The sequence below is a fragment of the Watersipora subatra genome, chromosome 7 (genome assembly GCF_963576615.1).
Source record: "Watersipora subatra chromosome 7, tzWatSuba1.1, whole genome shotgun sequence".
Classification (NCBI taxonomy): domain Eukaryota; kingdom Metazoa; phylum Bryozoa; class Gymnolaemata; order Cheilostomatida; family Watersiporidae; genus Watersipora; species Watersipora subatra.
Window position 1 is genome coordinate 54,937,569 of NC_088714.1, and position 27,150 is coordinate 54,964,718.

General features: G+C 34.7%; 1 protein-coding gene across 2 annotated transcripts; it reads left to right on the forward strand.

Moving 5' to 3' along the window:
• The first annotated feature begins 117 nt into the window (after nucleotides 1–117).
• LOC137399862 (protein-glucosylgalactosylhydroxylysine glucosidase-like) lies at nucleotides 118–27,150 on the forward strand. Of its 2 annotated transcripts, XM_068086108.1 has the most exons (14): nucleotides 118–259; nucleotides 846–976; nucleotides 5,993–6,084; nucleotides 6,493–6,695; nucleotides 7,005–7,221; nucleotides 8,083–8,273; nucleotides 9,110–9,348; nucleotides 12,975–13,158; nucleotides 13,850–14,047; nucleotides 14,470–14,590; nucleotides 17,902–17,993; nucleotides 19,598–19,836; nucleotides 22,170–22,335; nucleotides 26,564–27,150. In XM_068086108.1, the coding sequence occupies exons 3-14, from the start codon at nucleotides 6,005–6,007 to the stop codon at nucleotides 26,758–26,760; spliced, it is 2,127 nt and encodes a 708-aa protein (XP_067942209.1). In that variant the 5' UTR covers nucleotides 118–259; nucleotides 846–976; nucleotides 5,993–6,004; the 3' UTR covers nucleotides 26,761–27,150. The 2 variants fall into 2 exon arrangements, with proteins under 2 accessions (XP_067942209.1, XP_067942210.1); XM_068086109.1 differs by lacking the exon at nucleotides 846–976 and having other exon boundaries at nucleotides 132–259.

The following is a 27,150-nucleotide window of genomic DNA, read 5'->3' on the forward strand; positions in this document are numbered from 1 at the left end:
TGCTTGAGACAACCTTAAATATCATTATTTCATTGGACGAATGCATATAGCTTCCTGTTTTCATTGGTCGTTTGATTAACTCTAGCGTTTCCCGTTTGTTTCTTTCTCGCACGAAAAAGTACTGCGAAAAGGACTGCGAAAATAAACATATAGGCGTTTGCGTGCTAAATGTTAACTTCACTTGACTCGTTTGAAGTATAATATATAGGTTGCTAGAAGAAAGTTTGAAATATTTGTATATTCTTCATATTATATTTAGGTAATGGTTTTGGATTAAAAGTGTATTGTGATACTCATAAGTGGCCATAAGTATAAAACCCTCATCTAGGTGATAAATCATAAGTATAAATTATTTTTTCTGTGATACTTTTTATAGTCATATTGAAGTTCTACCTGGTTTTAGCTGTAGTAAAACTATTTATTGTTCGAAATCTTTTTTCCCAAAACTCCAAGAAATCGGTCATAAATGTAATGTTGTGATGTTTAGTGTTTGATTGTTATTGATAGTTGTGTAAGAGGGTTAACTTGTTAATCACTGTTTATTGAATGAGTAACTCAAGATGGTAGAGTGAAGCCCGTCACCGTCGTTCTGAACATCACAATAATAAAGAATACTAAAAAGGGTGTGAGCAATAAAACAAAATGTACAACAGAATTACTGTGAAACATGAAGTATGTAAACATATGAAAACACTATAATACATTGTCTACTGGTTTGTGGGAATGGGTAGGGTATCAGTTAGTGTGAGTGATATCACAATAAATCGTAAACCTGAATTAGTTACAGCCTTATACATGTAGGTATAATAATACCATTTACAACGTCGGTTTAAAATATTTTACAGAGTCACAGGTTCTCATTGTAATCGAAAACAGGCAGTTGCTGATGATGGCCATATGTCGTCCTATTATGTAAAGTCTCTCCAAGTATTCCTCAAAGACCGTTTTGGTTTTAATTTACCGAAATAATCTCCTTGTGAGTATAATTTCTCAATTTTAGTTAATGGCACATTTGTTAAATAACGTGCAGGTACATACCTTGATACGACACTGTAGAATAATCCGATCCGTGAGTTGCCGTATAGCTTATATGTCATAACACCGAGAAGCCAATCAAGCTGTTAATCTGATAGCTTTAATACCATGGCAAAAGCATCACTTACCTTGACTTGTCTCACCATTGCCTTAGACATCATTAGGCTACATAATACCTCAAGACACGATTACACACCATGCCCCCTCTCCTAGGAAAAGGCCACCTCAGAAGATCCTAATTTCATATATTGTTATTTCCAATCAAGTTACAAACTTCCAAGATCAAAACTACAATTTTCCTTTTATCCCAAATACTCTATCATCTCCTTCGCTTCCCAAGGACTCTTCCTCTGCCGCTAGGTCAAGGGTCTTGGACTCCTCTTGACCAGTGCAGGCATCTGTCGTACTGACAGGCTTGCTGCTTTTATAAACCCTGGGGTCTCAAAAGACTCCTCCAGAGAGCTTTCAGCAACGCCTACAGTTTCCACCCTGGCCTTCTCCGCACTCAAGCTTTCCTCTCTGGAATCGCCCTCCAGGCTTGGATTACAAGAGCCAGGTCCAGCAGCCTTTTCTGCTTAAGCATGGGCGCCGGCAGAAACGCTGTCCACCGCGGGCCTAGCCTTCGCAAATCTAGCGGGCAAACGGGCTTTCACCTTGGCCATTTCAGCTAAGACGCCTTGGAGGGCGACAGAGCTCTCATACTCCTCACTCAATTCCATTTCCTCCTTCTCTAACTCCCTAATCTGCTCCTCAAACCTGCGCTGTAACCTCTCCTTAACCTAATATTTTTCCTTTTCTCCTCAAATTTATTCTCATCCAAAAAGCTGTCGCTTTCTATTTCGTCTAAAAACTCATCAACTTTGTTCAATATAGAGGCTTTCTGAACTTTTCCACTGTTTTCTATTACACCGGCATAACTAGCACCAGATCGAGAAATTGATTCACTAGCTGAAATTATGTCTAATTCTCTTTCAGCTTAATCCTTAAGACCAGACACCATTGATTTGGGTGTTAATAAACGCTTAGGTTCCATATTTTCCTTCAAGTTCATTTTAAAACCATGAAAAACGTCAGGAAACTCCCTTTGGTCAAAATCATCTTTGCACATACTATTAATGTCAAGCAATTTTAGCTGATGTAACTCATGTAATCCTAAAAGATTTTTCCTAGAACCTGTTAAAACATACACGGAAGTGTCGACTGACCTAAAAGTGCTTCTGATTTTAACTTTACAAATTCCAGCTACAGATAGAGAAGATTCATCTGCGCTATATATACTACGTTCAGGTTTACTCAAACTCAGACCAAGCATTTTACTAGTCTCTTCTGTTACCGTAGAAACTTCTGCTCCTGTATCGAGTGTAAACTCAACATTTTTCCCATTTACTTTTAAAACTTGTTTAATGTCACTACTACATAGCCCATCTTTATTGCTTTTGGTGAATCTCACTCTATGTGGACTTTTTCTAAAACTCCTACTTTGTCTACTAGACTTGTACCTATCCCCTGATGGGCTTCTACTACTACCACTGCTGCTATATCTCTTACAATCACGTCTAGACTCTTGTCTTTCAATACACTTGTTGCGAGGACAATCCTTAGAAATGTGACCTCTCCTTGAACAAACAGCACCTAGCATTCGAGCAATCCCTAACAAGATGTCCTTCCCTGTTACAAGCAAAGCAAATAATACTTTTAGCAGGGGAGTTATATCATCTAGGTGATGACCTTTTATAACTTTGCCTACCTCTCCACCCAGGTGAAAAGGTCAGATCTATCACTACCTGAACTATCTCTCCTAGGCAGCCTATAACTAGAACGCTCATCATGAGATTTCTCAATCTTTCTAGAAACGCGGCAAACAGGTGCAAGAAAACTACTGTCACTAGATTCCACCTTGATATCTCTCTTAGCACTACTGATAATAGATTCTGATTATCTAGCTAAATGTCTAGCTTTCAATCTATTAGATAACTGCTCCCAAGTTAAGTCAGTCTCTTGCATTAGTCCTTTTCTGGCACTGGAACCACGCAAACCATTCACTGCTAAAGCTACACAAAAGCGCTGCCTTAAATCATCATTACCATCACCGAAATCCATAGCTCTACTCAACTTTTCCACTCTCACCAAGTATTCTCTCTCTTCTTCCCCTAAAGCCTGTGAGACAGTAACAAACTTCATCGTTCTCACAAACACACTCTCCTCCCTCTCATAATGACCTCTCAAAAGATTTAAAGCCGTTTGATAAGCATCAGCTGCTTGGCTCGCAATATCAAACCCTAAGCGTCTCAGTAACTCCATTCCTCTGCTACCGATAGCGCCCAGTAAAACTAACAGCTTAGTCCTCCCTGCAAAGAGTGGGACCCACCTTCAGTATTATCCATACGGAACGAAGTAAGCTCGCACGCAACCTCAAACTCACTAAGCCAAGACTTAAAAGAACTAGAGACGTTTCCACTATCTAGCCTCAACTTAGGGAAAACACCAACATCTAGCTGTCTAGCAGCCATAATCGCACACAACTATAACAACCACTTTTGACACACCTAACAATTAACACCTCGAGGAATTACTATAGCACTACTACGATAATGCTACTCCATTACCTATACAACGTGGCAACCCAAATCTATAAATAACAATCACCTACCCGAACAACGCTACGACACAATAGCGTTACTAATTAATATTACCAACCCTCAACGATATATTAGAACAACACAGTATAATAACACCCCTCAATTAATTAATGTAACAACACAGTATCCTGCCTACGACGCCATGTTAAATAACGTGCAGGTACATACCTTGATACAACACTGTAGAATAATCCGATCCGTGAGTTGCCGTATAGCTTATATGTCATAACACCGAGAAACCAATCAAGCTGTTAATCTGATAGCTTTAATACCATGGCAAAAGCATCACTTACCTTGACTTGTCTCACCATTGCCTTAGACGTCATTAGGCTACATAGTACCTCAAGACACGATTACACACCAACATTATTCTCTGTTCTAAGACTTGTATAAATTCTAGTATTTAATGCAAATAAGAATATAATCTTAAGATGTTGTAAATTTGATTGTCATGTTATATCACAAATAAGCGATAACAACAAATAGAAATAATACACATGATGGCTATTATGCCTACAATTGATGTTAAAATATATCATAAATACATTAATCAAAGAAACTTGTCATTTCAAGAATCTTACTAGCATGGCCTCTACTGAAGTCAAATAAAAACCAGCCTCTGGTTCACTCAGCTTTTCACGATTGGTTCAGTGTCTACTACACATTTCATGCCATTTGAAGCGGTGAATAAGTAGGCCTATTGGTCGTTTACAATGTTAGTCACAATTTGTGTACCCTGAAGGAAGTATTCTTAGTCAAAGTTATTTTTTTACTTTTTTTTCATACTTTCTACTTTTCAACTCTGCATATAAATTAGACCATATATATGTGAAGCAGTTAATGTTACTTCGTGAGACTATTTCAACACTGGACCTAGCCTGTCTTGACAAGCTGTTGTTTTTGCGGAGTTGTCTCCCATCGAGCGGAGCGAGCAAAACAACAGCTTATCACAATACGCACTGCACCTGATGCATCAGCTGCGCTAAAAGGAAGTTGTTTTTTTCACATATTTCCCGTTTGGCTGCGATGTTATGTCGGTCGCTCCATTGATAATCATAACGGATTTAGCCCAAAAATTTATGTAGAAGAAATAAGATAAAGACATTTAACCAGAGACCAGTCTCTGCGGTAAACTTTAGTAAAACTTAAACACAACTGCAGTTCAATTTTAGTAAAAAATATCCGATCTAGTATAAGCTTGCTCTGTATTTACCATATATATATACCAAATTATACCATATATAATCGTTGGTGCTAGAACACCACTGTAAGTTTAGAATTGTTTGTACTTTTTTAAGTAATTTCTTTAGCATTTCTCAAGTCGACTTGGTGATGAGTAACATTTGCAATTCATGCGCAATTGGCAAAATGTACACGTGAATAACTATATATGCAATTATTCTGGTATTTGGAAGTGTTATAGTTCGAATTATGAAATGCAAAAGCAGATAACTTAAAAACCATATTTAGTTTTTATTTATTATTTAGAGTAGTCTTTCAGTCTAAAATATGGAGTGTAGTACATCTGAATAATTGCTTAGTATAGCTTTGGAACAAGAGTGAATGCTTCACTATTATTGAGCTTTAGTTGATAGGAGAACAACAAACATGTTAGATAATTGAGCAAAGCATTTCTGTATTAAAACAGAATTTGGGCTAGTATCAATTCACTAGAGAGTAATTAACCATGGTACCCTGGCAGTCTAGTGTGCTATGAGAGGTGGTACGATGTGCCGATAAAGTACATAAAATAACTATGTGTACAATTATTTTGAAAAACTGTAAGGCTGTCAATTGGTGCAGGTGTTAGAATGCAGGTCTGCCTAGCCAAATGATGTGAGTTCAAACTCTATTTAATACAATCTTTTGTGTTAACCTCTTACCCTGGTTTTGGACAGGCTGACTAAAGGACACGGCTCTTGCCATAGTACAGATTATGAAACAGCTACATGCCCCTCCATTAATAGATACAAATAGACATAAAACTCTATAACATAAAAATGGTCCAAGTTACCAAAAAGATGACAACTGTATAACATAAAATAGACTACAAACATTATATTTCAACACTTTCACCTTGACACATGGACTTTTAACAATAAAAGTTGAAAACCATCTCTAGGCATACTTTAATGATTTACCAAATATACAGTCATGAGTTGCTAATCAAATTCAAGCACAAAGATCTAATAAAATTGAAGACACAACACATGATTAGATACAATGTATCCTAATCATCTCACATCCAAAGTGGTTTTGAATCACAAGATGCAACCAAGCTGATTAGTGTTTAAAAAATTAATAACGCATTTTTGTAGGAATTTGAGGACATGGCATCTTTTTCTGACTCTGGATGGTCTCCACCAGATGTGGATGAGGAGTCTTACGTGTTTACTTGCAGCTCAGCGGAGTGAGTTTAATTTCGTGTTTTTGTTAACTCTTTCCAACTGGATTAATTGTTAACTTCACTGGTAAAATGTGCCATACGTGCAACCAAGGTATTATGGAGCTATTCAGCTCAACTGCATTAGCCAACTACTAAAAGTTCCATTAGTCAACAATTATTATTTTATTAGTCGATTAAATTATTAACTTGTAGTTGTCTTCTTTTGCTGTTTGATTATGCATTGAAAAGACAACTCTCAATGTTCTGAATTGCGCGCTGTCCTAATGAAAGATATTGTCCAGTTCACCTGTAACGAATGGATCTTGTTTTAGAATGCCACACCAAGCTGGAATGTTTTCGATTGAATTGTATAGCAGTAAGAGAAGCGCATGTAATCTTTACGGTATATTTTGTAAATGTGTGCTTATACAGTCTTCCAACAAACCCCTTGCTTATGGCGAGTGTTGGTAATGGACATATCAGCACCATAGTCTATCATGACAGAATATTTATGAATGGTCTCTACAATGGAGAAGGAAAGAAAAGTCATAGGGCAGCTATACGCGCCCTCAATCGTATCAAACTGAAACCAAGAGCTGAGGCAACTTCAGTTTTTTCATTAGACTGCATTAAAGGTAGGTGAAAAACATTTCTTTGACTTGTCTTTGAACTTTCAATATAAAAATATACTAATTGAAACAGTATATTTATACTTGCGCGCTGTCTGTTTCACTGTCTGTTTACTAGCAAATGGTTATATTAGGAAATGAACGGGTACTAGTAAATTGGTTTAGCTGTACTGCCTACTTCTGCAGTATACCGAGAGAGGATGGTTGAGGTAAAAAGTGAGTGAGTTAGATTTTACCAGTTTAACTTGCTCATGTCAATTGCTTGAACAATGACACTAAACTATCCTCGTGTCAAAGACTAGCAGGTGATTGCAGGTACTTTCACTGAAGTTCAGTCAAGCAAGGATGTGCAGGTCCAACACTTAGTCTGTGCTCATAGGACCATACCTAGCCTTCTTGTTAATCAAATAAGAATAGATAGAGTTGATGGAAGCCCTCAGGACTCTGAAGTTACAATCAACCTGGAGACCGGCAGCGGTTTTGTGTCTCCAGATTTATCGCTGAAACTTCTGTCAGAAACGAGCTCAACAACGTAGGTGCTTTTGAACAGTCACGGTTGGTAGAATATTTAATAGTAGCTGTAGTGATATACTAAGCTAGCCATTGTAGAAGTGCTTCAGGCGCTGCTTGTAATCCTAGATTTTTAGCATCGTATTAGTTAACTGTAATGTATATAGTATGTATCTGTGTCTATGGTATGTAGTTATAGAGGTACTCTTGTTATTGACATTGGCTTTTGCATTCAAGTTTGCGATGTTACGCGTCTCTATTGACATATATGATATTATATTGCTATAAATGTCTCAAATGATTTTAAATAGGTTGGTTAGAATTTGTCCCATTGGTTTTCTCAACATGCTGTGTAAAAATATGGGTACCCGATGCTTATGGTTGGCTAAAGCAGAGACCATATATTTATCACTTATAAAAAGGAAGCATGATTATTGATGTCATTTTGGGTGAAATCTGGGCACGCCTTTTCCTTCTAAGAGTTTTACCTGTGATCAAGTGTCGTCGATTTTAATCTTCAAGCATCCTGGCAGTCGGATCACTTAAACAACAAACCGATTCTCAAATGATATGAAAGAAATATATCTATAGTTACTGATAAAACTGACTAGAATTTGGTTGTGATCACAGCTTTAAAGAGTTAGCGAAAAATCGCTATGATTTTATGTCAAATTTATTAAATTATTAAATTTAATATTAAATTAAATTATTTAAATTTTATTAAATTCACTGTGTGGCAAGCATATATTGACGGTTCAATTTGAAAATGTGTTAATTGTAATCACTATCTAATGCCTTGTATGCATCTCATTAACTGCAAACTATATCGCAAACTGAGTTAACTATATCGCTACACATGTAAGTATTAACTGCGTCTTTGCAGAGAAATGATTGGACAAATCTACGAGACGGAAATGCCAGGAGATAAGACGATACAGATAACAGAATTTTATGTCAAGCTCGATAAAATACCCTCTAGTTTGACTCTTGCTGCCGGCATAGCGAACGTAACCTACACATACCTGATGTCTGTTAACAGAACTCAGGCACAATGCTTGTATCAGTATAATAAAGGTAAAGCATGCAGTTATAAAGATTATTTAATAGTTACACCTGAAAATATATTCTTAGATATTCACTTTATTATCACTGGTCAAGGTCATTCCAATAAATTAGATGAGGAGACAAAAATAAAAAATAGTAAAGTAAATTACGCGTATTGAAAGAAAAGCTCTTTTTGCATACCGGCTGATCTATAATGTAAAATGGCAGAGTGTTGGTGTTTGGTATCACATGCAGTGTTTTTGGGGAAGTAGGAATGTAATGGATGATCAGGCAGATGAGAGATATGATTTGAGTATGTTAAACAGCAAGTATCTAAAAACTGAAAGAGTGAAGGGCACTTAGACACTGATCATAACTGTCCATGTCCTTAGCTCCTTTCTTCATGCACGGGTGGGCTTATAGGGATAGATAAGTAAAGCACTTGTTGATTGCTATTCCCGCTAAGGTTATATTTGTATTTTATACTTTTTGTATCCTGCATGCTTATGTAAAAGCATCTTGATCCTGCAGCTTACGTGATATGAACAAGTTGTATACCATGCCTAACAATTATTTTGAAAATATCATTGCCAGCTGCTTTGATAATTTTTCACCTAATATCCGTTCTCTTAGCAGTGCATTTTCATGGCAGAGAGAGGTATTTTAAACATTTTATGTCTAACTATTTTGTTGATTTTAGTGACTAACTGCTGCCCTTTTTTATTTTTAGATTGTTAAATGGCATAATTTGCCAAACATTTTTGTCTTAAATGAAATTATTGTCAATAGAGTAATATGATTGCTGTGACAACCAAATACATGTACTTCATTCTTTGGAGGCATCTTATGATTATGCTATATTTCAGGAGTGGACCTGCAGATAAACAATGAATTATTGATGCACCACTATCAAGGCTGGTATTGCATATGGCAGGAGGGACGAATAGATATATGGAGTGATGAAATAAAAACTAACCAACTTGTCTATGGTTGTCAATATTACCTGCTGTCTTCACTGCCTGCGCAATATGATGCAAACTGTACCGTGCATGAGTTTTATGGTCTTAGCCCTGAATCTCTTTCATGTGGAGACGGGACGGGAGAGGTTAGTTAGCCTGTATTACCCATTTTTAGTAATCATCAATGCTTGTACATATTATAGTTACAAGTAACCTGGCTGTCTCGTGTGCTGTGAGTACTCATCAGGTGTGTCGATAAAGCACTGAGTCTAGCTATATGAATAATTATTCTGAAATGCTAGAAGGTGGTTGATTGGTGCTGGTGTTAAAGTGTCTGTCAAGCAAGCTGAATGTCACAAGTTCGAATCCTATACGGAGTAATCCTTTATCCCAACCTTAACTGTGAATTCAGACAGACGAACATTTCGAACAATTTTTCCATTTTCTATGGTTATTATAGCTTTGACCCACCAATTTGATTGTTCAGTGGGCTGAAATACTCTAAAACCTAGAAAAATGGTTCAAAAACTGATTTTACGTAATAAGTTTTTGGTCGCGTACTTGGCGCATGCTTTATCATCTTACAGTAGACTCTTTGAGTTTATGTCAGTTGCAAGTTAAACTTTTGCTAAGGCACCTGAGTTCGTGATGAGGCAAACTTTTAGATCCGAATTTTTTGGCATTTGGGCTAATTATGTTCACATAAAAAAACCTCAGAATAATCAAATTTTCACACAGTAGATGTGGTGACACCCGAGTTCTTATATACGACCCCTTGTGCAGGTCTAAGAGAAGGTTCAAACTTTTCACTAGACGTTGTCTTTATTGCAAGTGAATAACGAATGAATGAAGCCAGCAGCATGTCAGTCCTTATATACTAAAAACATTATTCTAATAATTTTCAGAAAAAACAGCATTATTAGTCAGTTGCTAAAAATAGAATATTGCGTAATAACTGAGTAAGTAAACTGTGTTAATAAAGAAATGGTATGACTCAACCATGGATTGTCAATGCTACATCAGCCATTTAACTATTGCACAATGCAACATTATTCAACGATTGCGCAACATGCATGTACAAAGTTAACAGTCTGATGCAGATTATATTGACACAAATGAATGCTAGTGCATAACAGTGGAAACACTAAGGCGGTGACTATTGAATATTGAAACATGGAAATTCAATTCGCAGGTTAAATTTGCCAGAATCAGCTAGACATCGCTATTAAAATAAAGTTTATTCCCTTTTCCTATAATATTATTCATCTTGTGGCATTGTTTGAAGATAATGGAAAGTTGAGCAACCACTTTGATGAAAGTCTATGATAAGTTGACAGACTCAATGCGTAATACGAGTTTTCTGTTGCTTATTTGAACATAGCATCGCTAACAAATTAGACAGAGTTAAACTATTGTTACATAAATATAGGTTTTGATATTATTTGATATTAAACGTATTCTAGTTTGGCCACTGGCAAATGGAAGGTTTTTAATCAATTACACCATCTTTTTTCAATTTTTATGTGGAATCTTTTAATCTGGTTTTTTAAATATTTCTTTTAATTGTTCCTTTTGATTTTAACAACTGCTTAGTGATAGTGTTTCACACTTTGCAAATAAGCTTCAGGAAGCCTACAATGTGAAAAGTACAGCTCATTTTCTTATAACACTTATGTAACTAAAATGTATAAATTTGTAAAGCCCCACCCATCAAAGGACACACAGGAGATAATGTGGAGGTATCAGAGAAACTGCATGCATTAAATATATGACATTTGGTGCTACAGTTTGGATGCAAAAATGTTTTGTATTTCTTTCTCTGAGTTCACCATTCATCCTTTGTATAATCTAGTTTCTTTTCCTATGTTTCACTTTCTGTATTTATTGTAAACTTTGCTATTAAATATATTAGCTTCAAAATATAAGGAATTTTTAATTAGTCACAGATTTTTCTACTGAACTATTTAATTTTAAAATTTAAATAAACAAATTAATTTGTCATTCTATGGCTTACCTAACGTGTAGACGGATCTATTACCTAACTGAGTTCTTGCAATGTTCAGTTTGAAAGTTTCTGCTTTTACTCTATGATGAAATACTAATAACCTAATATGATATATTATTATTAGGGCAAACTTTTGTCAATAAAGTAAATTTTTTTACTTGTTTATATCACTTTAAAACACAATAACACCACATATGAGCACCCTAGGTACATTAATGGCCAAGTTATAAGGTCAATAAGTTGTCAATTTTGATCTTTTAGGTCAATTTTTATATTTTTGAGTCAATTTTCACACTTTATGCATACTAGGAATTCAGAATTTCCCCTTACTAAGGTATTTGGGTATTTCCCTTTCCAAATGGAAATTTGGTGGGTTTTCTCCTCTTGCTTTATTCGTTATGTATAGGATGAGTAAGCATGGCACAATGAAATCTGCTCAAGCCACTGGTTGATATTTATAGCATGTGCTGCCCAATTACATGACTAGTATGCAATCAGTTTTACACTAGCAAAGATGCCAAAAGCTAAGCAATTAGCTCATGGGAAGGTTTTTCAGATTATAAGAGAGTTTCCTACCGAGTTCACCAAGACACCAGGCAATGAGCTGTAATGTAAACTTTGCAGTTTTGTGGTAAAGACTTCTTAACGATTTTTCGTGGAAACCCATCAGAAAACTGCCAAGCACAAGAAACAAGTAGAACAGCCAAACCAGTCAACGCAAAAGTTCTTACCAGCAGCATGCAATGCATCCAATATGTAACTACATGTATTAATGTTATGTTTTCAAACTACACTTGGACAGCTCGATTTGTTAATTAATTAGAAAACTTTGTATTTTAAATTTAAAGTCAATAAAGTCAATTTCTCAAAACAATAAGGTCAATTTTTCTGATTTTGAGGTCAATAAAAAGTTTGCCCTAATTATCATTATGATTATTATTGACATATTTTTCTGCTTCACTGTTTAAACATAGTAACATTTTACCTATTCATCAACTTTATACTTTACACATTTGTATTCTAGCACATAATAAATTCTACAACCGTCCTTCATCACATCCAACTTACCCTACTAGATATTCATTATTATCTCTTCTACTCCCGTCTTCTTCTACTACGTGTGGACATAGACAGGTCTCTTATCAGATAGCACGGGCTTGGAACCTATTGCCTGGCAGTCTGCGCTTGATTGCCAATGCTCACAAATTTAAAGTGACTTTGAAACAACATCTGCTTGGATTACTGGGATAGCTTAGGTCTATTGACTTTTAGCTGCTTTGTCTGTTGACTTGGGTTCGGCGCCATGATTAGCTCTGCTATTGTGCATATGGACCCTCATTTTTCTACAAATTTTTTACCTTTTATATGTTGTATATTAAAATAATGAAAATACATACATATATACATTTTATAAACAACATTTTTGTCATGTTTTGTTTTTAGTACTAAAATAGCACAACATTTGCCAATTATAATTGGTATGGAAGACCGATTATATTTGAATATACATATATTCAATTATAATCAGTATATATACCGATTATATATACTGGTGTAATATATAAAAAATAATATATATATATAATGATATATTATTTATATATATGAATATATAAATTCAGCCTGAATCATTAAAACTTCTAGAATGAGCTGTGTGCAAACTCAAAGGGTTTCTTATCATGGTGCATGATCATAATGTTTCATGGAATGTTGTAGAAATTAAACATATCAATATTCATAGAACACATTTTGTTAGTGATTTTGCAGGACTACTTAGGCCACGTGTTTTGGGATCAGGAAACGTGGATGTACCCACCCATACTCGTCCTTCATGTCGATATAGCACGAGAACTCTTAAACACTCGGCTGAGGGTTAAGGAACAGGCCAGAAAAAACGCAGAGGCAAATCTCAAACAAGGTGCTCAATTTTCATGGGAGCAAGCTGTGACAGGTATGAAGGTGGTTTGTGTGGTCTATATGCAATTCTTTAGGAAATGTTGTCAAGTGTATCAAAGAGTTGTTTTTCTTTGCAAATCTTCTATTTCATTTCATATCAAGGAATTGGGGATGTGGCTATTTTCTACAAATTTTTATTGTATAGATGCTTGTATTAATCATTTGAAATTGGTAGATGCCTTTATTTGTGCAAATGCACTCCATCTGATAAAACCTTACTAAATGTAGCATAATTAAATGGATTCATTCAATGATCTTTATCTTTGTCTGGAGCAGTAATTACTAGCCAGTGCTGTGAGTACTTATTTCTAAACCTTAACAGCTGATTGTAGAATTATGTAGTGGTATATAGTCTAGACATCTATGGTATATAGTCTAGACATCTATGGTATATAGTCTAGACATCTGCGATATATAGTCTAGACATCTACGGTATATAGTCTAGACATCTATGGTATTTAGTCTAGACATCTATGGTATATAGTCTAGACATCTATGATATATAGTCTAGACATCTACAGTATATAGTCTAGACATCTATGGTATATAGTTTAAACATCTATGATATATAGTCTAGACATCTATGATATATAGTCTAGACATCTATGATATATAGTCTAGCCATCTATGGTATATAGTCTAGTCATCTATGGTATATAGTTTAGACATCTATGATATATATTCAGGTCTCCCAGTGTCTCCCTCAGATGACTGTGAAAAGTATGAGTTACATATTAGTGCAGATATAGCCCTGGCTCTGAAGCAGTACTTTTACCTTACGGGGGAATCCACTGACAGCCTCACGGTTTTGAGCCAACAGTTTGCTGATTATTGGATTTCAAGGTTATCTTGGCTGGAAGACAAGCAGAAATATGGAATATTGGGTATATCTGTATTGTTGCAAGTTATTCTGTGTTTAGTAATATTTGTTCAATGTTTATGTTCATAATGGCAGCCATGACTCTACTGCTGTAGCTAATGGATTGGGATGTTGTGCTTTGGCAATTGCCCACCAAATAAACTAGTTTTTCTATAAAACTCAAGGAAACATATATATTTGTTTTATCACTCAAATTGCTGGTTTACAAAAACTTATTAAAAACATTGATTTACCTGTATATATATATAGACAAGCGAATTTTTAAAATATGTATTTACCAGCTGATTTTCTCTTTGTATATTTTATGTCACTTCTGAAATTATATAATTGCAAGTTCAAAATTACAAGAACTTGTGAAAGACAATTGTAATATAGAAAAATGGCTCATAGTAGTGAAAGGCTCTCAGACTTTTGTCATCCTTGTAGGAGTTATGCCTCCTGATGAATGGAACTACCCAGTCAACAACTCTGCATACACTAATATGGCTGCTAAGCTGGCAATCTCATTTCCTAGTGAACAGCCGCTGTCAGCGCTGCCTGCCAAGAGGTGAGTTTAGCAATACAGAATTGTTGAGAAGGCTTAACACTCCTGTGTGCTACAGCTGAGTGAGTTTGTTAAGGTTGTAAAATCTAGTTGTGATAGTAATCCTGGGATCGTCTAGAATAAAGTAAGTAAACATGTTGTTTTTTATTAATTTATAGTTTGTTAAGTGTTAGTTAGATGAATTATGACCATATAAACATCAATAGAAAGCTAAAGATGTCCTACACATGAACGAATATTTACCCTTTTTCATTCACATGGCGGTATCTGTGCATCGACAAAAAATCCAATACAACTTTGGATTTTAGAGTTTAGATCCGTCGAAATAATTGACCAGATTTAACTTGGTTTTTGAACATACACGTGTATGCAGTTAAATATATAAATTTAAACTGGTGGCCTTTAAAGTGTTAGTAGCTTCCTAATATTTAGTTAGTCAGCTTTTATTGTCAATCACAGGATAAGACAAAATGAGTGCCCAATAAAATGGATGACGTTTTTTGAAAATATTTTTGATGGCAGACAGAGTATCTACAAAATGTTCTTCTCAATTGTATATGTTATGTATGGTCTGAGGTGATAACAAAGGTGAGTTTATGCTGTAAATGACAAAGAACATAAAAATTGCTGCATTGTCCCATAATTATGATCACTACTGTGAAATACAAATTAAAAATACTGCACACCATCATGCGAAAGTATTCACTTTTTTAAAAATTTTAATGCTGAATGTTACATAGCCTCCAACAAGCTTTAGATACAGTTGTATGTTAGTTCATGTAAGAATAATAAAAAGTTTGTCCTTGAACTTGTCCTAGAATTACTTTGCAGTGATCATATACGGCTGTTTCTCATCAGATGTATTTGCTCTAATTTCCTGCAAACCTTTTTTTATTGCAACTGCTACATTTTCCACATTAACTGCTGCTCTGTTAAATATTACAAGTATATAAAATATGCAGGGCACTATTGATACAAGGGAAGCGAGAGGCTATGCCAATAGACAGCAACTTTTTCTAGAAGAAAACCTTTTAAATAGTTATGAATTTCTGGTTCATCTACAGTAGCTGGTTAGTGACTTCAATGAAGGTGTGATAGTTATAAAGCTTGTTGAGCATAAAATATATTGTTATACTAATCCTGAGATAGATAATAATGAAAAACTATATAAAGTTGGGAAAAAGGCAAGAGGTCAAAAGCTGGATGTCCTCAGGTTTCTCTTATCACTCAGCATATACTGATCTTGGTCGAGGATTCAGTCGATCTACAGTGTACTTCTGACCAGAGTTACTGAGCGGTATGCCTGATTTTATAATTTACCTTTTAAATTTGTACAAATCGCTGCTCTTGATTTTTCAAAAGAGCTCAACCAGTTGCAGCCAGAGATCTTACAAAAGAAAATGTGTGAGTTCTAACTCAACTTTAATGTAAATGCTTCAACGTTTACATTTATATTGACTTTCAATGAGTGACATGTGGTGGGCGGCAGCCAGCATACACCACGGGGGGGGGGGGGGGGGGTGGGGGGGTGGGGGGAGGGGGGAGAGTGTAAAACTGAGTTTACAAAACTAATTTACATGCTAATTGGCTTGTTTATGGCTAAATTATTCTAACAATCTGGTAGCAAAGGGTACTAAGTAAATCATGTGTGCAGATGATGTACAGTTTATCTTAGTAATATCTGACCTATTCTAAACTCTGCTGTAACTGTCTGGTTTTGTCTCATAGGAGACACCAACTGTGAGAGACTAGAACACATGCCATAATCTGCACTCGGAATTTTGTTTTTTGGAGTATGAAAATAGACTGATCAAGCTAAGCATGCTTAAATTTCCTTTCCCGCCCCTCGTAAATATAATTTCTTATTTTATAATTTAATTTAATAGTTTCTGAAAATTGTAAATGACACATCACATCCTCTTTTCAGTGGAATAATTTTAACCATTCCAGAAGTTTCTTTTATACAGAACTCTGCAGAACTACCAAGAGGCCTAGCAGCTTTTTAAATTTTTTCGTGACATACCACAATAATGGCTGCAAGTATAAATTATAGTAACTTTTTGTAACGCTTCAGAGCCCAAGTGTTTAGTGCTCGTATGTGTGTGAGCCTGGATAATGCAATAGAGTTCTTTTCTGATGAGAAAGCTCTCATTATCTATCTTCAACAGAGTATCCCATGTCTATGCAGACATGCATGTATCTGCATGTCTATGCAAACATAATAAACACAGGCATTGCTAATTTGCATCTTTCGACAAAGAAACACTAAGATTGCTTTTCCCTCATCAATTCAATCTTGACAGTTCCTTGCAGCAAGAAACTTGATTGTTTGACATTGATAATGTACAAATGATAGATTCAAATTGGTTGTAAGGACAACTCCAGATTCATGTTACAGCAAGCAGTCTTCTTGTATATAATATTTGTCATATTAGTTGTGTTCATTTCTTATATTGTTTTTTATCTTCCTCTGCCTAAATATTGGTTATCGTCTTCTCACGCTATAAATTGTAATATTTCACCTATATGATATACAATGTATGTCAGGCTAGTTTCTAGCGAGTACAATATCCTGATTGAAAGAAGGCTCCTGGCTACATACTAGGTAGTCTGGTAGAGTAATAAAGTATCTCCCAGCTTCACAAACATTAATAAATATATCAAATGATTCATACTATTCATAACTAGCTCATCATACTATCACTGGGTTTCCACGCGTCAAATAGGTTTGGAGTTGTCCACTCTCAATGAATTTACACCTACCTTATCGACAATTCGGAGTTGCGCTATAGATATTTTCAGGATTCACGGTGTATTCCTCGAAGTAAAACTTGTTACGGTAGGCTCGCTTTCGGGTCACGGTCACTTTTCGATTTATGCATAGTCAACTAGTTGTACTAAAAAAACTTATTTTGTCATCCTGGTACGACCAATTCGTTCTTCGCTTGTGGAAGCAAAAAGTCAAGCAGAAACAGTAGTGAGCAACATTAGAATGGTTTTGTAGCTGATACCTGCTTAGTTGTGTACTGAAATTCTTTTACTTCCACTGGGGAGAGCTTAGCCAAGTATGATCGATTTGGATCCATCAGCAGTGAGCATTTCTATGATGTTGAAGTACTCTCATAATGAACGCCTTTACACTAATTTACACAAATTAGCAAAGCAAAATGGCATTGAATACATTCAGATTTTACCGTTTCTATGATTCGGAGAGAAAGCGACTCCAAACTCATTCGAAGCATGGAAACACAGTGTATGAAAGCAAGATATAGGAGCATGGAGGTTCTTGAACAGGTAACTTCTTTATTTTTCAGCAGTCGTGAAGAGCCCACCCCTACTGACATATATGTACCTTTTGATGACAAGTTGAACTACCACCCTGAGTTTGATGGGTACTCAGTGACAGGTATGTGACAGGTGCCTGCTTGTCACAGTTTGACATAATTAGTTGTGAGTTTGACGGATTTTATATTTTAACAAAGCAATATATTTTATATTGCTTTGTTCAGTTTTTGTATGTACTTCACGTGATCCAGACCAATTCTAATTGGGTGAGATCTGATTTTATTCCTTTACCAATAATTTTTAAGGTATCACAACAGTAAAGTTTCAAGTTTGAATTTGTTGTGGGCAAACAACTCCAATTTAATACCACATAACACGATTGTAAAGTAGTTTTTAAACTTGTTCGTGGCATGTGAGCACACAAACACATTCAGTGGACGTTTTCATAGAACCTGTTCTGTGATAGTAAATACTATTAGTTAAGCATCGGATATGAAATAGTCATAAAATTTGTGCTGTTGTATTTACTTAAGTGCTCCATAGAGGTAAGTTAGCTTTACTCAAGTGCTCCATCAAGGTAAGTTAGCTTTACTCAAGTGCTCCATCAAGGTAAGTTAGCTTTACTCAAGTGCTCCATCAAGGTAAGTTAGCTTTACTCAAGTGCTCCATCAAGGTAAGTTAGCTTTACTCAAGTGCTCCATCAAGGTAAGTTAGCTTTACTCAAGTGCTCCATCAAGGTAAGTTAGCTTTACTCAAGTGCTCCATCAGGGTAAGTTAGCTTTACTCAAGTGCTCCATCAAGGTAAGTTAGCTTTACTCAAGTGCTCCATCAAGGTAAGTTAGCTTTACTCAAGTGCTCCATAGAGGTAAGTTAGCTTTACTTGAGTGCTCCATCAAGGTAAGACTTGGTTAAGACTCTTTGGCAATGTTTAAAAAGGTGGAAGTTCTGTTCTGTCTTTGTCCTCAACTCATTCCCTAAGCCATCAACCAGTTGTATTTCTCTACTGATAGAGCGGTGATTGTAATTATGGAACCAACTAGCAATCTTTTTCATGTCTCTTTTTTCATTTGTGGCACAAACTCACTATATTATCTCAGACCATACATACTGTAGTTATTTTAGAAGAACGGTTTTTACACTGTCTGCCACCAAAGGTATTTTCAAGAAGTTTAATATAATTATTTATTTATTTGGCATCCATTTTGTCCCATCCTGTGATCAACAGTAATGGCTGATCAACTAAATATTAAGGTGCTGCTAATACTTCAAGGGCCACCAATTTACTTTCATATACTTAACATGTGAACATACATAACAGCTTACATGAACATGTATGTTCAAAAACCATCTTAAGTTTCGCCAATTTCGTCAAAAAATATCAACTTTTGGATTGTTTTCATGGTGCTCAGAGACTGCTATGTTACAGCAAAACCAGGCTAAAAAGTCAAGTATCAAAAGATATTTAATAATATTTGTGTGTAGAACATCCTTAGCTTTCTGTTGATGTTCATATTTCTATATATTTATATTATTTATATTTTTATTATTCATACTGATGTTTATATTGCAATAATTCACCTAATAAATACTTAACAAACTATAAATTAATAATAAATAACGTGTTTATTTTAAGTGTTCCCATATTTACGAACATTGCTGTAGGAGCCTTGCATGTGAGATATAGACAGCTGATTTCCTAACTTTAAGGTCTTATGTCTGCTACAGATCCCGAGACATCACAGGTGAAGCAAGCCGATGTTATTCTGATTGGTTACCCTTTGGATGCCGAGACCAATCAGAGCGTCCGAGAAAGTGATCTTGACTTATATGAGAAGGTCACAACAAAAAATGGTCCCGCAATGACGTGGAGTATGTTTTGTATAGGTCATATGGAGGTCGGGCAGCCAGCGAAAGCCGCTGAAATGTATAAGAGACAATTGCTACAAGCTACTCGGCCATTCCAGGTTTGCTCTGTTTGTATTGTAAGGAATTAGATGATAATCCCGTTGTTTTAAATGACCAGCCGATCAGGTGAATGCTGCTAACTGTAAACTAATCATTAAATTTAAAAATATCTTTAACTCAAATAAGAATGCCAAGATTCTACATAATATAAAGTGCATCAGCGCTGCCATGTTTGGTAGACATAATGTCATTGTCGATAAAACATGTACAGTAATCTGTCACTTTCTGCAGTAAATTGGGTTCGATTAACCGCGAAAAGTGAGGAATAGATCAGTTATATCTGTACATGTCTGTATATTGATCAGTTATTGTATAGATCAGTTATATATTGACATGTCTGTATATAGATCAGTTGTATATTGACATGTCTGTATATAGATCAGTTGTATATTGACATGTCTGTATATAGATCAGTTATATATTGACATGTCTGTATATAGATCAGTTGTATATTGACATGTCTGTATATAGATCAGTTATATATTGACATGTCTGTATATAGATCAATTATATATTGACTTGTCTGTATATAGATCAGTTATATATTGACATGTCTGTATATAGATCAGTTATATATTGACATGTCTGTATATAGATTAGTTATATATTGACATGTCTGTATATAGATCAGTTATATATTGACATGTTTGTATATTGATCAGTTATATATTGACATGTCTGTATATAGATCAGTTATATATTGACATGTCTGTATATAGATCAGTTATATATTGACATGTCTGTATATAGATCAGTTATATATTGACATGTCTGTATATAGATCAGTTATATATTGACATGTTTGTATATTGATCAGTTATATATTGACATGTCTGTATATAGATCAGTTATATATTGACATGTCTGTATATAGATCAGTTATATATTGACATGTCTGTATATCGATCAGTTATATATTGACATGTCTGTATATAGATCAGTTATATATTGACATGTCTGTATATAAATCAGTTATATATCAACAAGTCTGTATATAGATCAGTTATATATTGACATGTATGTATATAAATCAGTTATATATTGACATGTCTGTATATAAATCAGTTATATATCAACATGTCTGTATATAGATCAGTTATATATTGACATGTCTGTATATAAATCAGTTATATATTGACATGTCTGTATATAAATCAGTTATATATCAACATGTCTGTATATAGATCAATTATATATTGACATGTCTGTATATAAATCAGTTATATATTGACATGTCTGTATATAAATCAGTTATATATCAACATGTCTGTATATAGATCAGTTATATATTGACATGTCTGTATATAAATCAGTTATATATCAACATGTCTGTATATTGATCAGTTATATATTGACATGTCTGTATATTGATCAGTTATATATTGACATGTCTGTATATAGATCAGTTATATATTGACATGTCTGTATATAGATCAGTTATATATTGACATGTCCGTATATAGATCAGTTGTATATCAACATGTCTATATATTGATCAGATAGTTTTGAATTACGCATGGGAGTTTTGACTTACGAAACAAAGTTTGGAATGGTTCAACATTCTATGTCGATGTTTGACTTTTTATCTTAATCTATAGATCTGTTGCTTGTTCAATTGTAACACCATCTATTATCTAACCTTAGTTTATCCAATCGTAACATCATTTAAAATTCCATCAAAAGTTTCACCTACCATCTATGCAGCTTTCATATATACAGTTTATACTAGCTGAATGCCCAGCGTTGCACAGGTAATAGAATAATTACCTAATGAATTTGAGTAACTTATATGGAAAGCTAGTTCTTTACTAAAATATTTACTAAAACCATACTTTTGTTTTGGTCCAGCTTAACAATTGTTGCTATCAACAATCAACAATGCTAGTTATTCACCCCAAACAAGTGTTTCAAGCCGAATATCTCAACCAATTTAATGACTATTTGTGCAATGAATTCATTGTAATTCGTGTAGCTTAATGGTTAAGATCGCTGCTTTTAGATATGGAGGTCGGGAGATTGAATCCAGTGCTGTGCTGATTTTTCATTGCTAGAGAAGTGAAGATAACTCCAGGTTTTCTCATTTTATTTTTAGGCTACAGTATGTAAGAGTCCAAAAATGGGTCACTAGACCCCCATAGAGGAGCCTGATCAAAATATTGTAGTTAGTTTCACTGCAAAAAGTCGCATAAGATCCATGCTTTTATGTAAACATCTGCAGTTTGATCTCTATTAGCAAACAGACAGACAGAAAGACAGACAACTATGTGTTTTATATACATTGACTGCTCTGCTCGAGAAATTCTATTCATAGGCACCACTGTCACTGTTGTAGGTCTGGACTGAGTATCCTGATGGAACTGGGGCTATTAACTTTATTACCGGTATGGGTGGCTTTCTACAGTCCCTTCTCAATGGTTATGTAGGAATCAGAATCAGAGCTGAAGGCATTAGGCTCCAGCCAGCGCTGCCTCCTAGCAGCAGTAGGCTTAAAGTAACAGGTAATATAATCATATGATGACTTACTTGTGTTACCAGGCAGTATATTACCTGGCAATACCACTTCTCTAAACATTGCACCAAAAAGTCCTCAAAAGTCAAATTTATGCTGACAAACTATAAATGGCCAAGTTTTTTTCTGGCCAATCGCAATCCCTCAGTTGAAGTTTAAAACTTTACATTTAGTATTTGGACAATGAGGGAATAATGTGAAATCGGAATAACAGACTACGAAATATAGCATTGCGTTGTCAACATTCTATAAATTCTACAAATTCCACTGTCATACAGCCCACGACCAAATTGATAATGGAAAAAGAAAGGGTACTGCCGGTTGAGAAATGCAATATTAGCAGTCAAATGGCACTGCAGTGCAATAGGAGAACTGCAATGGTAGCTGTAATGTACTGGGGTGTTATTATGTACAACAAACAGCAATAATGAAAGAAAAAGATTATATGTTTATATCTCTCCCCTGCAATAGGAGAAATGCAGTATTAGAAGTAAATTGGCAAGCTGCTGTGTAATATACACAGGCTGGGGGGCTGTATATCATTGGTCATAGCAACCAATATCAAGAAGTTGCGATATTTATCTAGATTTCTGTATTTATATCTAAAAAAAATTATGCTGAATTTAAAAATCTAAACCGATTTTAGCTGGTTGTCATAGAAATAGATGTATATCTACATGTATAAGAAAATGTAGGCCTATTACTTAATTTTGCAGATATTAAAAATGGCTTGGCAGTACCGCGATATTGGGCACAGCCGCAGTATCATCAACAAAATCTTTAGAAAAATAATAACAGTAACATATTGCACACCATCGGTCACTATATACTTCGATCTTGTAAATTTGAATGATTATTCTTATAACTAAATCTTAATAAACCTTAATAATCCTATAAAATTGAATAATTATTCTTACAATTAATTACTGTAATAATCTTATAAGAATCATTAGAAAAATACCATCGTCATTTCCTTTACTTTCACTGCTTTGGACATCAGTTGGAATACCTAAGTACTCATTATAAGTGTCCAAAATGTCAGAGTCCGGTAGAATCAGCAAAAAAAAACGATTACTGTTCAGTACTTCTACGTTAATTACAGAAACCTTCGGCAATTGGACAATGGTATTGACTGCTGAAATGTGCACGTTTTTTTCATGAAATGCGTATAACTTAATGGTTCTACTCTCAGTCGCACAGCCTTTTCGGCGTTTCGTTGGCCGGTCTTAATTTTGATTAAAAAAGGTTTGTCAAATTTCAATGGCGATTTCAGGCCAAATTAATCTGTCTATTTATGTATTATCTGATCAGATGAATTAGTTTTAGGATATTGCGTCAACTTTTCAAAGACATGGTAACATATTTAAATAGGTTTATATGTGTTTTGTATCATTATTATACTTAAACGACTCTACACAAAAATGGTTGAATTTTTTGATGGGATTTCAGTACAAGGGTTTGGTAACGACCGTTGACGGATAATTTTTCAGGAGTTGTGTGCGCATATGCATTTATCATAAAGCTCCTGTTTTCCGCTCGTGTTTGATCGGGGGATTATGTTAGTAGGTTTAGCTTACATGTGTAAGTATATCGTGTTTACTCTGTAAGTCTCCATTTTGTTTTATCAATCACCTGATCATAATGTAACTGTATTGGAGCTGGTCTTGTGAAACTGAAGCTTCACTCCACTAGTAATGAAAAATTCAGAAATCTTACTAATGTTTAAATAAATAAACCATAAAATACATATACTATAACAGGAGCAGTGTCCGTTTGAAGCCACGCCAAGGGTGTTAGGAATAAAGTTTCCTTGCGTGGGAATTGAACTCGAGTACATGGATTTAAAGCGCAGGACTACACCACTAAAGTACCTTATCATATCTGTACCTAGAGGAAAAGAAACAATGATCTGCATGCGTTGAGCCAATATAAAAATGTTTACAACCCGTCCTGAGCCTAGTTTCACTTTGCGAAAACTTATTTTTATATCAAAATTTATTATTAGCCATGACCAGTCCTGCTAAGCATTACAGCTCCAAATTTTTACTAATTTCAGATCTATGGACTTTGGGTGAATTTTATTGAACAACAGTATTACTGAAAGTTATCATTCATATTTTATCAGGAATAATAATAATGCCATAAACTGTAATAATGTTGATAAATCGTCCGACTTGGACACGCTCACAGTTTTTTGAAAATGACAAAACAACTGTTCATTCTCATTCTGCAGCGCATTTGAGGTATTTTTCATGGCATCAACTGATGAAAGATTTTATGATGATTAATTTGGTATCAATATTTTTATAGACCGTGTGGATTAAAAGCTAAAAACTAATTTTTTGTTACTATTACCTATTTTTTTAGTTTGTAACTTTCAAATGATCTATTGTAATTGTAGCAAAACAGACTTAATTTAGCCATTACTTGCTAATATTTCACATTTACATTTAAACACTTTACAGTTCTTATTTTTACAGTTGTTTTATTTTTTTTTTCTTAGTTTATTTAACCTACAAAAACATTTTTCTTTAGAAATTAAATTTAAAAGTTACCGCTGTTTGGAAAATTGTTTGACAAAGTTTGAAAACTTTTAGTTGTTTTCTTTTTCCTCTTAATTCATTTGAACTGCTTAAAATTATTTTCTTACGATATGAAGTTTAAAAGTTAGAATGGTAAATGTTGTATATGGTATGTTAAATAAAAATAGATTTTTGGTCTCAAGACTTCATTATTACCCGAGCAATGCCAGGTAGTACAGCTAGTCTTTACTATAATAAGAGTAGTATTTGTACATCTGAGGTATTTGAAGTATTTTTCATAGCATCAGCTGATGTAAAATTTTATGATGATTAATTTGGTATCAATATTTTTATAGACCGTGTGGTTCAAATGCTACGATGGTTTATACCTGCCGAATATTAGGTTTTACCGAATACGTAATTGCGAAAGAGTTAATTATGCACATACTGATAACTCATTATGATCTCTCACGGCGCACGGTATTGCCAAGTGTACTAGTAAATAATATTGTTAGGGCGGCAGTATATATTTAAAAAAATGCTCTATGGTCACACACATGTAAACAACTTTATCAGAGTATTATCCAACAAGTGAGTGTAGTGTGATGTCAAGACTTCAATAGTTTGTATTGTCCATAAACATCCAGAGGTGTACAGGTCAAGGTAGTTACACTGATCGATCCATAATATTTACAGTATCGAGGTATAAGTAAAGACAAGATTTACAAAAGCGAGTCCTTTATATATAAATACGACAGTAAACAACGCTTAGTCAAACTTATAATTTTATCTTATGATTCTGTGCGCAAAGTTTTCCGTGGTGCAGAGGCACACCAGTTCAGGCTGAAAATATGATGAGAATAGTGGGAATATGATGCAGCTATGCCATAAAAGCATGTTCTGCTGAGCTCTGAAAATCTGCTTCTTTAAATATCTTTTGTTGATGGGATTAGTTCGATCTCCCTTGTTCTCAGCTAGTTCAAATTCTAGTGATCTTATTGATGCGTGTTGTACATGTGCGGAATATAACCAGGTTTTTATCGAAATTGTAAAGTAACAAGGAGAAAGATTCACAATTGCAAAATTTAAACAAAAATCAGATACTTTAGACTTAACACATTAAAATCTAAAATATAATACAATGAACAGTCTCTATACTTCTGCAGTATCTTTTCTGTCGTGTACAATGAATAAGGTGGTCGCTTCACCCATGCTTTCCGGTATAAATAACTCTTCCTCAAAATATCCTGTGTCGGAAGAGTTGTGTTCCACTTTAATATTAATATTCTGTAGTTATCAGTCGAAGCAATGTATAATGGTATCAGATAGTTCAGCTTATGTCAAGTGTTTTGGTTGTCTAGTGGATAAAGACCTAAGCATTGCCTTTGTGTACAAAATATAGGTAACTGGATGAGTAAGATCAGACCCTGTAAATATAGCCAGTAGGGTATCAAGCTGTTAGCTACCCTGCTTTGGTAGAATCTCGTTCTTAAAATTTGTGTCGTTTTTTACTTCCATTATCAATATGTTGGTAATTTGTTGGAATTTGCTAAATAATTCTGATTGGTTGTAACTCGGGTGCACTTTTATGGAGCTTCAACCATGTTTTACTTTAGTTTAAATTTTGTAAAGTTATTATAACTTATAATTTTACTCCTTTCTAACCAGGGGACTAGCCATGCATTTTGTTTGCAGGTTTGAATTACCACGGAGCTAAATTCGATATAGACATTCAGAAAGAAGAGAAAACAGTTATGAGAACGGATGCAAACTTTAGCCTTAGAGAATTTTTCCTGAGTTATAAGGAGGGCAAACCTGCAGACGTTCTCGATACTAACTCCGTAGTCTACTTGAAGGATTGTCAATCTCTCATTTACCAAAGTGAATCTTAATTATGATATATCTACTCTGTATTTGATACCCTTTTACTAGAGCTGTCGCTCACGAGCCAATTGTCTATACCCTTGTGTTACCTTTTAACATTTGTTCTTTGCTGCCTTTTATTTGGACAGTATATTGCAGTTTCCTTGTCCATCTTTTTATTAGTTTTTTCTCAATATTTGTGTATGTATTTTGTATTAAGACAAGAATGGGGGAACAATGAAAGAAGCAATTAATAGCCCCAAATTATAACATAGTATGTGTACCACCAGATGACATGTTGGCTGGTACCTCATAAACTCTCATCCTATTCTGTTGACTTACTTATTTGTCACCTCGTATTTAATCTTACGACTTTCCTGTTGATGATAGTAAGATAAGAAAATCTCTATATTTAGTAA